This window comes from Psammomys obesus, unplaced genomic scaffold (assembly GCF_907164565.1).
Source record: "Psammomys obesus unplaced genomic scaffold, mPsaObe1.curated_primary_1811, whole genome shotgun sequence".
NCBI classification, from domain to species: Eukaryota; Metazoa; Chordata; class Mammalia; order Rodentia; family Muridae; genus Psammomys; species Psammomys obesus.
The window spans coordinates 798,825-810,842 of NW_026590405.1; the positions used below are offsets into that span (position 1 = coordinate 798,825).

The following is a 12,018-nucleotide window of genomic DNA, read 5'->3' on the forward strand; positions in this document are numbered from 1 at the left end:
TGTGCCAACTATGCACACGAATTTGCAAGGTTGGGTAGTCAGTGAGTCACAGGGGACTCAGGGCAGGGCGCAGCTTAAGAAGGTACATGGTCAAATCTGACCTCATCAAGAAAATCTGTTGGGAGCAAGGACCTAGACAGATGCATGAGGTAGACTTGCTTAGGGTCAGCGGAGAGTAGGTTGGAGGACACTCCTGAGGGTCTTTTACAGCTGGTCAGATGGAATTGTGAGGGTCCAACACCCCATTTCCAGGAAAGCCCAGAGGAACCTCTGCATCAGGGAGCCTGACTACAGAGGAGGCAGCCCCGTTTGCGGGAAAGAGGCTGAGAACATATACCGCCCTTCTAGAAAGCCGCGCCCAAGCATTTGGAGTGCGGGGCTAAACGGCCAGGACTTGACCACATGCCTTTCCTCATGTCCAGCTCTACTTCTAATTCCCAACTATCTACTAACAAATCCCTACTTTTCCTGGGTGATCACCAGGGAGCCTTGCTCCTAGTGAGTTGCTGTTCTTGCCTAGACCCTTCAGCTGTTCCAGGGAGAGTGGCTAACTCCTTGTCCATCCAGCTCTGCCCTCGCCACTCCAGCTGCTCCATGTGGGCAGCTTGTTCATGTTCCTCCATTTCTCCTTGTCCTGGACCCTGCCTCTATCCAGACAGAGGACCCAGAAGCCTCTGCGCCTACTGCTCATTCTGGACCCACCTTTGTGCTATTGAGCTACCCTTCCGTTCATCCCCAGCCTGGGGGCTGCTTTTGGTTGCCATCTAGCATAGACTTGCGGCACAACCTTTCATCCCTGTGGTGGCTGTGGTGTGTCTGCCATGTGCTATGTTGTCATCGACAGGAAAAGACTGGCTGGTACTTTGAAAACATTAGAGAGAGATTGCAAGAGACAGGACATTTTCAGGCCATGTGCCGCCTTGTTAGCAAAACAAGGATGGAAGAAATGAGAAGGCGAGACTTGGCTCAGGCCCTCTGAACTACTCCCAGTAGGTTTTATATATGGTTTCCGGTCTCTTGGATCAAGGGTGTTTTATTGACTATATGTGTGTTTCAAAAGCTGCTAAAAATAGCCTGGTTTTATTTCATGGAGGGGAGCACATCAACTTTTATACAAAATACCGGGTACAATGCTTTCCAGGGGGCAGTACTGTGGAGCTGGCTACCCATTACTAACACTGCCTCATTACCAGTGTTCTGGGAAGCAGAAAGGATCAGTGGCAATTACAATTAGCAGCGCTTTCAGGACTTGGGGTGTAGTTCAGCGACAGCATGGGCTAAGAATGTGCCAGGTTCTCAGTTTAGTCCCTGGCATAAAACAAACAGAGTTCCCAGGATGCCTCGAAATCCTTAGGCCAAAGACAAATAAACCAACTCTATGGCTATACTGCCCACTGCTTGCAGATCCCTTTTTCCTGGTGAGTTTAGGATTCCATGCTGATGCCACACTGTCCTGCTACAGGCAAAGGTGGCAAATATGATGCAGAGGACTCAGGCTGAGGCTGCTCCCCAGGCACCGCTCTATACCTTCCACCAGGAGGCGCTGTCTCCTCAAGGAACGCGGCTCTAGAGCTTCATGGAGGCGATTGTATCTCACCATTACCAAAAAATGCAGCAGCAGTGAAACTCCAGAGAGCTGATGCTTAAACCTTAGCTTCATGTTTCTCAGCACAAACCACAATCCAGTGTTTCATATAGGAGAAAAGTCTTTCCAGTACATCTCAGAGACCCTCTAGGATCAGCAATACAGACCTAAATTCAGACAACCACAGAAAGCTGTTAAGTGTGAATGACAGACTGAGCTTTATCATTCCAACATCCGTACCTAATCCATTTGTTAGAGCTTCCATCTGGAATGTCCTCCAAAGGTCCTAGTGTTAAAGGCTTGGCTTCCAGCCTGTGTTGCTTTCTGGGAGGTGTGATAGTTAATTTTGAACTGTCAACTTGACAGGATCTAGGATCACCTAGGAGACCAGACTCCGGGCGTGTCTGGGTGTGTCTGGATTGGCTTAACTGAGGTTCCACGGCTCTCAATGTAAATGTGCACATCACCATTCTTTGGTCTAGAGCGGCAGAGTGAATGAAAAGAGAAGATGAATGTAACAACACTCATCTCTGCTTTCTGATGGATGTACTGTGAGCAGCTGTCTCACGTTCCTGCCGCCATGATGGACAGTGCTCTTGACCTATAGGCCAAACCCTTCCCCCTTTCGGTTGCTTTTTGTTGGGTACTTCACTACAGCAACAAGAAATGTAACCAATATAGGAGGCGATGGAAACTTTAAGGGGTGGGGCTTAGTAGGAGACGTTGATATCACTGGGGGCGTGTCCTTGAAGGGTTGGCGTTCAGTTCCTTCTTTGCCTTTTATTTGCATCTTGATTATGGGGCAAATGGTTTGGCTGTATCACATGCACCTGCCATGATATGATAAAAACTCCAACAACCTGAGTCCCAAAAGCAATGTCTACACTTAATTGTGGAGTAAACCCTCTTAAAACCACGAGCCCAAATAAGCCTCTTCTTTATAAGCTGGTTTATCTTGGGTAGTTGTTACTGTACTGAAAACCTGTCCAGCAACCATTGGTTTTAAGGAATAGTATTGTTGGACTACCCTTAATAATGCACTGGAGGCTTTAGAACTGTTTTATGAGAGGAGTTTGGAGAACCAATCTAGCAATGGCATGGAATGGTTCAGGCAGAGCTTGGACATGATTCTGCTGGGGCATCAATGTGGAAGGACCACACTGATGAGGTTTCAGTAGAAATGAGGACTCTGCTGAGAATAGAGTAAAGGCTGGAAATGTCAAGGCAACAAACAGTCTCTCTCTCTCTCTCTCTCTCTCTCTCTCTCTCTCACACACACACACACACATGCACACAAAATGGATAACAATGGCTGCTCTTAACCAAATTTATAGTGATAATCAGAAGTGAAAATAAAGAGCAGGCAAAGTGCAATTCAGTTTGGAGTGCTTTCCGGGCTTGCTCAGGACCCTGTTCAATTTCCTACCACAGAAGAGAGAAAAACAAAACAAGCAGAAAGAGTTGGAAATCTGCAATTTTTCCAGAGAAGGAACATGGTCAAAAGTACAGCAAAGGGTGACAGAGTGGGGACAGATACTTAAGTGCCACAAAATTGAATTCAAGTTCTTTGTACCAGGGCAACAGCGAAGATGCCCGGGAGAAATAAAACACGTAGCATGGCCACTGTCAGCATAGGCGCAGAGATGCATAAGTGCAAATTGTTTCAAACACTTTCCAGAGCAGGCTCTTGAAGAAGAGAGCTCTGGGGTGCCTTGCCCATCCAGGACTGCCTAGGCCTAAAACCCGGAGGATACTTAGAAGCCATGACATTGTGTCCAAGTGAAGAAGAAGAGGTGTATCCACATCCCTGGATACTGGACAAGTTTTCAAAGCACTTTCTAAACTTTTAAAATTAGTAATAGTATTAATGATAAGTTCTACAAGCTTATTATAATCATTCTTTTTAATGCCCATCATTAGGGATATGAAGTTTTGGTTCCCTGATTAGAAGCTATCGAACTTTCTTTTGCTATCTAAGCTGCCTCGAACAAAAACGACTGTGAGTCAAACAGCTGGCTGCCCTTACACCTGTGCCAGCCACCTGAACACACACGGATACCTTGAGACAACCAGTGCACGAGATGACAGCCAACTGCTCTGGCTCCTAGGGAGCAGCCTTAGCCAGGGCTGTTTTAGTTGTACCAGACCTTTCGTGATTACAAGCCCCGAGAAACCATTTGGCCAGAGGGGGCACACTCTTCCTGGTGGAAGCAGTATTCTCTTTTCACTAGTGGGGAGGCTGTGATTACTCCAAATACAAACCTTAATGACGGTGATTGGTCCAAACACTCCTTTTCAGGCTCTTAAGCAGGCGGCTCGGGCTTACTCAAGGACTCAGCTGAAAGGGCCTCCTGAGTTGCCTCCTGGTGTTGGAACATCAGGTCCCCAGTAAGGATGTCTCATGAGTGGTTGTCCCTTGCCTACTTTTAGTAGGGCAGGCTACCACAACGAGGAGAGCAGCAGAGACCGCAGCGCAGGGTGGCGGTGGCAAGCAAGGCAATGGGCACAGCTGGACAACTGAACAAGTGCTGGCCTCAGCTTTGGCTTCGTGGCTGGAAAAGCACTGGCCTGGATCCTGTGGGCACCACATGAATCCAATCTCACTGGCACCATTTGTACCACTCGGCAACGTGGTAACTGAAGACCCAGTGGGCGACGTGTGAACCCGACACGGTGCAGTGCGGCCCACAGACCTGCGGAACCCTGCACAACACCACACGCAGACACAATACTCTAACGCTAAGCTCAACAGACTTTGACAGGTACCAGGCTCCTGAGCCCTAGGTGCTGGTTGCTCAGAGCAAAGTGCCTCTAACTTCTGCTCGACAGTTGAAGCAGCAGCCACTTCAGAGGCCTGGGCCTCACAGTTGGCAGCGTCCACTGGTTCAGCCCTCCCACAGCCATCAGATCAACCTAGAACTACAGGATTTAGTGCTCGCCTTGCTGGGCTGGTTTTTTTGTTTGTTTTGTTTGTCTTGTGCTTTGGTCCAATTCTACCCTATTTCTCCCCAATTCCTTCCTTCTGAAATGGTAAAGTCTTCACTGTTTATCTCGAGTATATAATTTGGGATTTCTGTAAGGGCTCACAGCACTTTGCCTTTGTCCTCTCCGAGACTCAGGCTTCGATTAAATGTTATAACAGCTATGACTTTGGGAGTTTGGACTGAATGAATCTTGTGTTATAAGATAGATCTAAGCCTTTAAGGGCTAAGAGTAAAACTTTGTTGGGAATGTCCTCTGAAGTTAAAGGCCTAGTCCTCAGCTGGCACTACTGGGAGGGGGCAGAAACCTAAGATGGGCCTTGTGGAGATTTTAGCTCATCAGAGGTGTGCTATCGAAGTGTGGCGGGGGAGCCAGCCTCTTTCTTATTTTCATGTCCTAGCCATGAGGTATCCATGTATGTACTCCTCTCAGAACCACGAACTCCTATGGCCCACTCCCACCAGAAGCCTAAAAGCAGTGGTCCTGTTCCACCACAGGCTACCAACTCTGGAACTGTGAGCCAAAATAAACCCTTTCGTTTTGTAAGAGGGTAACTCAGGTCAAGGACACTGGTAGAACCTGAGCAGTGCGTCATCCTCTCCTTTATCAAATGGCCATTAGTTAGCAAGCGCCTCATCTCTTCTTATTTTGTGAAACCAGGGTAGAACATACTCTAATTCCATTCTTAGAGGACCCAAAGAGTAGCCGAAGCCCTCAACCTCCCAGAATACCACGGATCCCTAGAGCTTAGGATTGAACTGGCAACTCTGCTTTCGTCCACTGAGGCAAAGGGAATGGCCGCAATGGCGTTCTGCTCACAATGACACAGGCATCTGGCCCTACATGCTCAACGATGCCTTGGCAGCCTATCTTCCTCCTAGGAAAGCAATCATTAGAGTTTATCAATCAGGTAATTTTAAATTTAACAAAATCCAAGTCATGACCCTGCCAACGGAGCTTCATCCAGATCCGTACTCAGCAGCAACTCTTTTCTGGCTTCTAGGGGCCTCTGTCAGGCATCACTGCCTCTGGGGCCAGGACATACCTGTCTCAGACAGGTTCTTGGGCACTGCAGGAAAAGATGCAAGACTTCTCTGGATATGGACCCTTACCTCCTCAGATCCTCATGCCAGGTATTTCAAGACAAGGCTGGTGTAATCACTCGGCCCTCTCCCACAAGTCACTAGCCCACTGCTCAGAGAACCACCAGAGCTGAGCTCCCTTGATGGGTTGTACTGGAGAAAAGACTACTCGAGTCCTGCCTGCTTCTGGCAGAAGTGACTAATGCGTCTGAACCCCAGGTGTTTGGTGGACTGTTCCCACCCACTGGCCAAGCAGCGCTAGATGGCAGCTTACTCTAGACTTCTTCCAGGCTGGTCATGGCAGCATCTGTGCCACTGGGACTACTCCCTGATATGCTGGGATCAAAGAGCAGCTACACAGCACCTCGAGGACAGATCTACCATGTTGAACTTCACAGTCCCTAGGTGGTTCTCTTGGCCTGGGTTGGGCATCAGAGCTCTTGGATTCAAAGCACCTTTGAGGGATTGTAAACAGCTTTTGCTTCTGTCATGGTGGCCGTGTGATTTCTACTAGGACCCTACATGTTCTAAAGAATCATACACTCAGTACCTGATGGTCATGACACAGAAACAAAAAGGCCAAGGCGGTCTTCCAACATCGGCAGCCACCAAGGCATCTGAACCCTGCATAATGAGCATTTGCTCGTAAGCCTTTACTTATTGGCTGGCCTCTTGCAAGGGTACATGAGGAATTCAGCATGAAAACTCATGCCCAGGCTGTGGGTGGCATGAGAATGGCCCATACATCTGTAGCAGCCTCTGTGGCCACAACTGAGGATGGCCAAAGCTTGGGTACCCATATTTTCCCTACGGCTTGCTCCTAATTCTAAGTCAGGGATCACCAGAGAAAGAAAATCCTTGCTCTCACGACTCTTACAGGATGCCTGGTTGCCAGGGAGTCGGGCATCTCTAGTCCTCATACCCACGGCCACCCTTACAGCATACCTAAACTCTTCTCTCTGTCCATTATGTGATGTTGTCCTCCTCCAGTGACAAATGACAGAGGCCGACTCCTTGCTAGCGTGAGCTCCGCCTTTACAGTCTTCTTATTCTCACTCACAAAGCCCACCTCGTAATTTGACAATCACCCTTCACTTATGACAGAAAAAATACGACAGATTGGTCACCATATGTGACTAAATGTTAAATAGAAACACTAAAAACATGAAGAGTGACTCACTGAGTCACAGAAGTATTACATAGACACATACATGTATATGCGTACATCTCTTGACATGAAAACTGACTTCTGTCTCCAGCTAAGCCACAGCTATATAAACTCTTGGGGTGGGAGAGGGGGTTGCTGCAGCATGTGTAGCTGAGACCAGAGTTGAGCCTAGGGCTTCGTCTGGGGCCATGTGCCAGACAGAGCCAGCTGGACCCTACAGGTGTGAGTACAGCCTAAGACACGCAATGGCAGGCATGTTGGGAGGTAGGAGGCCTGTGTTCTGAGGCTCTGCATGGTGCCTGGGAAACAAAGGAGGTGGGCTTCTCCACTGGGAACACAATAGAAGCGGCCAGCTTTACGGAGAAGGGTGGGCACTGGACAGAGGCAGGGGTGAACACCTGAGGCACTGAGGGTGAAGAGAACTCCAAAGCAGCCTTGTCACAAAGTAAGCCAGTGCCTCAACCAGGTGAGGCAAACAGACGAATGGTGGGGGCAGCTGGAAGCAGGCCTCATGCAGGCTCCAGCCTGTGCCTTACCTCCTCAAACTTGTATGCGATCATGGCAAAGGCCTTGAAGATGGCATCGGTTGGGCCGGTGATGGTGACGATTCTCTCTGGGCAGTTTCCCTCTGAGATGTTGATCCTGGCACCACTCTAAGGCGAGAGGAGAAGAAATGCAGCTGGCAGGAGAAAAGCTGTTCTGTGCAGGCCTGGCTTCTCCAGGCTTGCAGACAACTTCAGGCATAGATGCTAAGGCTGAGACACACTTGAGAACTCTCATTTTAAACAATGAAATCCTTGCCAGAAAGCCCTAGCAAATTGAAATTTTAAGGGTTTTTTGTTGTTGTTGTTGTTTGTTTTTTTAAGGCAGGGTCTCATGTAACCAAACTAGCCTTAAACTTCCTGTGTAGAATGGTACTGAATTTCGGTTCTTTTCCCTCTGTCTCCTTGGTGTTAGGATCACAGGTATGAGTTATCATGCCTTACCTGAGTAGAGTTTTTTGTTGTTGTTATTTCAACACAGGGTTTCTCTGTGTAGCCCTGGCTGTCCTGGAACTCACTCTATAGACCAGGCTGACCTTAAACTCAGAGGTATGCCTGCCTCTGCCTCCTTAGTGCTGGGATTAAAGGTGTGCACTACCACTGCCCAGCTAGAATTCTAATTAGCAAGAGTCCCAGTGGTCCCTAGGAGAACTTAGGCCCTCTGCAGATGAACCCTCTATACATGTAAGCATGTCAGAGAGGTCTGCCTCTCTTTGCTTTGCCGTGCCTGATACAGGGAGAAGGTTCATGAGAGCCACAGGCAGTGCCAACCTGGCCTAGAGAGAGGATGACATCTGGGTGGCAAGCACTCACCTCTTCACGCATCTTCTTCACCGTTTCTCCTTTCTGGAATAGATACAGATAAGGAAGTCTGTCACTGGCAGGTGGGGGGGACCTGTGCCTGGAGGAGCCCAGCCCTGGCTGCTGGCAGCCCTAGCACAGTGAGGGTGATGAGGTGCTGCCTGCCTCGAGTCTGTTCCCTGTCCTCACCTCCCCCATGAGCTAGCTGGTCTCTACACTCACAGGGCTGCACAATCCAGGGCACTTCAGATGAAGAAGCTGAGGCATGGGAAGGGAGGTACAGTCACCTTGTGGCAGAGCTGGCCACGTGGGCAGGCTTTGATCAGACTCAGGCCCGTTTTCATGATAGCACTTCAGTCAGATATGGTACCAGGGTGGGTCTGTTGCCAGAGGCTGCCCGGCAGGGGTTATAGCTGCTTCACACACCCTGTTTCATGAGTGGTGATGCCCCGAGAAACCCTTTCCACAGAAATGTTAACAGAGTTGGGACATCGAGCAGGTAGAAGCTCCTCTACTGGAGAGGCGCAGGGTTAGGACAGATGACCAAAATACAGCATGCCAGGAGGGCAGTGCCTGCCCAGCCTCTCCTCCTTCACACGGCAGGCTTCTGATCACCCCACCCATGGACTCGTCTTTTGCTTTAGGTGTATAAAGAGGAGTTACTAAACTACCGGAGGATGTTTGGGTTACAGGACACTGAAGAACACAAGCACAGTAATGCTTCCCGGGGTCTGAAGCCCGGATGCACCAGTCACCGAAGCGATAAAAGGAAGCTTGAAAGTGACTAGCTGGGACCCTGCCAGGGCCGAGGAAGGATGCTCCCCACATGGTTCTTCCAGAGCCAACAACAAGATTCGTGTACGGTAGTTTAAGCAGGGAAGCGGCGTCGACAGGTCTGCCCGGGCAGAGCTCCTTGGGACACTCACTTCCTCTAGTGTAGTGCTCTATTGCCCGCCAGGGGCTGTGTATCTGCTGGGGCCAGTCAATACCAGAAGCTACTGCTGCCTTTGTCTATCACCTTACAGAGACCCCCAAGATAGGTAAAGTTCACTCAGTAATTACCTTCCCAATGATGCTTCCAACTTCCTGTAGGGGGAAAAAACACAGAAAGATGATGTCACAGTGCATTCTGGAGCTGACGCTTCGAAATACAGTCTATCTGGCGCGAGGGAGAAAGGAGGTTTTTACAGTGTTGGGGATGGAACCAAGGCCTTGTATGTACTGGACAGGTACTTTGCCACTGAGCCATACGCCTGCTGAAACTCTCGTCAAAGAGACATGTCTGTGTCCGGCTGTCCTTAGCTGGCCAGAGGAAACTGAGTTTGATCAGCAAACTGCCTGGGAGCAGAACATAGACACAGTCAGCTGCTTCCTTGATAAACAAGGAGGGAAAGTCACTCCTGCACTTAAGGCCTCAAAAAAACCCCTGCCTAAGAAAACAGCGCTGCTGCTGGGTCTTGATTTATGAGGTAGGACACTTGGAGAAGCCCCTGACAAATCCTGCAGCTGGACATGTGTCTGTGAGGTGTGTGTGTGTGTGTGTGTGTGTGTGTGTGTGTATCCAGCCCACAGAACAGTCCCAGGAAGGTTCTACCATGGTGTGTTGATTGGGACAGGATCAGCCTGACTTCCAGCCATGTAAGAAAACCTCTTTCAAAGTCTGACCTGCTTTTCTCACTCTAGGCAAGCCCTCAGAAATCCAGAGCTGCTACTGGTCCAGTCAGAGTGGGAGGCGTGGCGTGGGCTCAGGAAACAAGAGGAGGGAGTGGTTAGCTCTAGCCCTCCTGCCATAGGAACTAGAGGCAGATCTGTAAAGATTCCCATGTGGAAATGTGCTACAAGAAGAAAGGAAAGGGCACTCTCCACCACAGAAAAGGGATGTCCGGGTGCAAGGGGACTCGCTTCCTGGGAAGCTGGATATTTCAGAACTGTTGTTCTAGCGGCCAGCCTTGGAAGGAAATCCTGCATAAGTGCCAGGAGCTAGATTTCTCAGGGTAGAAGAAAACACAGCCCCAGGCTAAGGCCTGAGTTGCTGGGCCGTGGTGAGGAGGTATTGAGGTACAGGTTAGGCCAACCAGTCTGTAGCAGCTCTGAGAAAAGTGTAATTTGAACTGTACATGCAACAGCTCTGTGGGTTGGCGACTGTGTAGAAAGAGGAGAAGTACTGAGCAATCCCTGGCAGGCAGCGCCCGCTTTCCCAAAGCCCACATCACCTTTCCATGCATCAGTAGGCGGATGGTCAGGGTCACGTTCAGGCCACCTTCCGAGACTTTGGATTCCATCTTCCCTCCAAAGTGTAGCTCAGGGTGGTGGCTTAAGGTGCTGAGGGTGCCGTGAGGAAGGATGGATGGGGCCCAGATGGCGTCACCTGAAACAAAAAGGCACAGCCATGACCATGGACACAGAACTTTGGACCTAGAACCCTGTTCAGCCTCCAGGGGAGTGGGTATGCCACTGTCACTACCACAGGACAAGCACAGAGTTGGGTCCTAACCATGTGACCCTGAGCCAATCACTTAAGCCCTCTAGACTCAGTTTCCTCCACCTTAAAGGATGCCTCTCTTAGAAGCCAGACAACTCAGATGAGTTCTGGAGAAAGCCACTGCTATCCTACCCAGCCTGGTGGGTCTCCATTCTTCCAGCATTTCTTCTGTCTACGTTCCTGTCACATCAGGGAGCAGGCTCTAGGGTACCATGGCCTTCCTCCCTTGACGGCCTCTCTGCCTTCAGCCATCTAGAAAGACTCTTGAAAAGTCACATAACTCATGTCATCTTATGCCCAGTTACCGACAGCTTCTCTAATGTGAATTCAGTCTCTGGTCACTGAACTGCTGCTGTTCTTCCACTAAAGTCAAGATGCTCTCCTGGCACAGTGCTGGTCTGTGCGGGTCTGTGGACAACCTCTAATGGCTAGCTTTATGGGGGTAAATTAAGGCTTTAGCTTATTATCTGCAGGCAAAGATAAGTTGTAGGTACAAGACAGCGCATGTGCGAAAGTGACATGATGACTATGCCAACACGGGTGACCTGAAATCAGGCCTTCATGGCGAGCAGCTCTCATCGCTGAGTTCTCCACAGGCTCTGGGCAAGTACCTTATGACATAGCAAGCAAAAAAGATGGCTCACCCTCATCAGAGAAATACCAGCAATGCTAACTAGGCTGGTACATACAGCAGGAGGCCGGGGGACTGGATGGGGAAAGAGTGGCTACACAAAGGTTTCTAGAAGCAAGAGACGTGAGTTGTCCATTATCCGAAGATAGTCTGGGGCTGGAGAGCATGAGGAGAGAAGGCAGATCAGGAATGCAGGACCTCAGCTCTATGGGTTGGGCTTGAGCAGCTCTCTGTAAGTTGATGTCTTATGTGGCTGCTTGATGCTTTGTGCAAAAAGCACAGGCAGACAGGAAATTCTGCTGACCAGGGCATTTGCATAGGCCAAAAGAAGTGCTGGACCCCAGCTAGAGTTCATCATGAAGGAGCTCTGCAGGAAACAAGCATCTGGCTCAGGAGACTCATGTAACATCAAATAACTTACATCTGTCTACGCAGATACACTGTGATAAGCCGAGCCAAGTCCCCTTCACAGGAAGCCCTTTTTCTGCTGAAGTTGATTTGCAAGGGCCATAAACTGGCTCACACTGTGGCTAGTCTGGGGCATCTCCTACCCATCATGGGGACAGCAGGGCCCTGTGGCTGTCTGTTACATAAATATTTCCAGCCCAGGAAGGAGAAAGTAGGTCAGTTCCTGCCCCTGGTGATTTCGGCTCCAGGCTGTCAGGAGTGATCAGTCACTTTCTGCATCAGAGGATAAGACACACACACACACACACACACACACACACACACACACACACACACA

General features: G+C 49.6%; 1 protein-coding gene across 8 annotated transcripts in view; it reads right to left on the minus strand.

Moving 5' to 3' along the window:
- The window catches only part of Pcbp3 (poly(rC) binding protein 3), a 46,411-nt gene that overhangs the window by 26,939 nt on the left and 7,454 nt on the right, over nucleotides 1-12,018 (minus strand). For 7 of the 8 annotated variants that reach the window (XM_055607202.1, XM_055607200.1, XM_055607201.1 and 4 more), the window contains exons 3-6: nucleotides 10,374-10,528; nucleotides 9,223-9,246; nucleotides 8,173-8,205; nucleotides 7,354-7,470 (exon numbers count right to left, since the gene is read on the minus strand). In XM_055607202.1, coding sequence (XP_055463177.1) covers nucleotides 7,354-7,470; nucleotides 8,173-8,205; nucleotides 9,223-9,246; nucleotides 10,374-10,442 — 243 coding nt within the window. In that variant the 5' untranslated portion in view covers nucleotides 10,443-10,528. Of the gene's footprint in view, nucleotides 1-7,353; nucleotides 7,471-8,172; nucleotides 8,206-9,222; nucleotides 9,247-10,373; nucleotides 10,529-12,018 lie in introns of those variants that run through there. The other variant, XM_055607195.1, reaches the window with a different exon arrangement.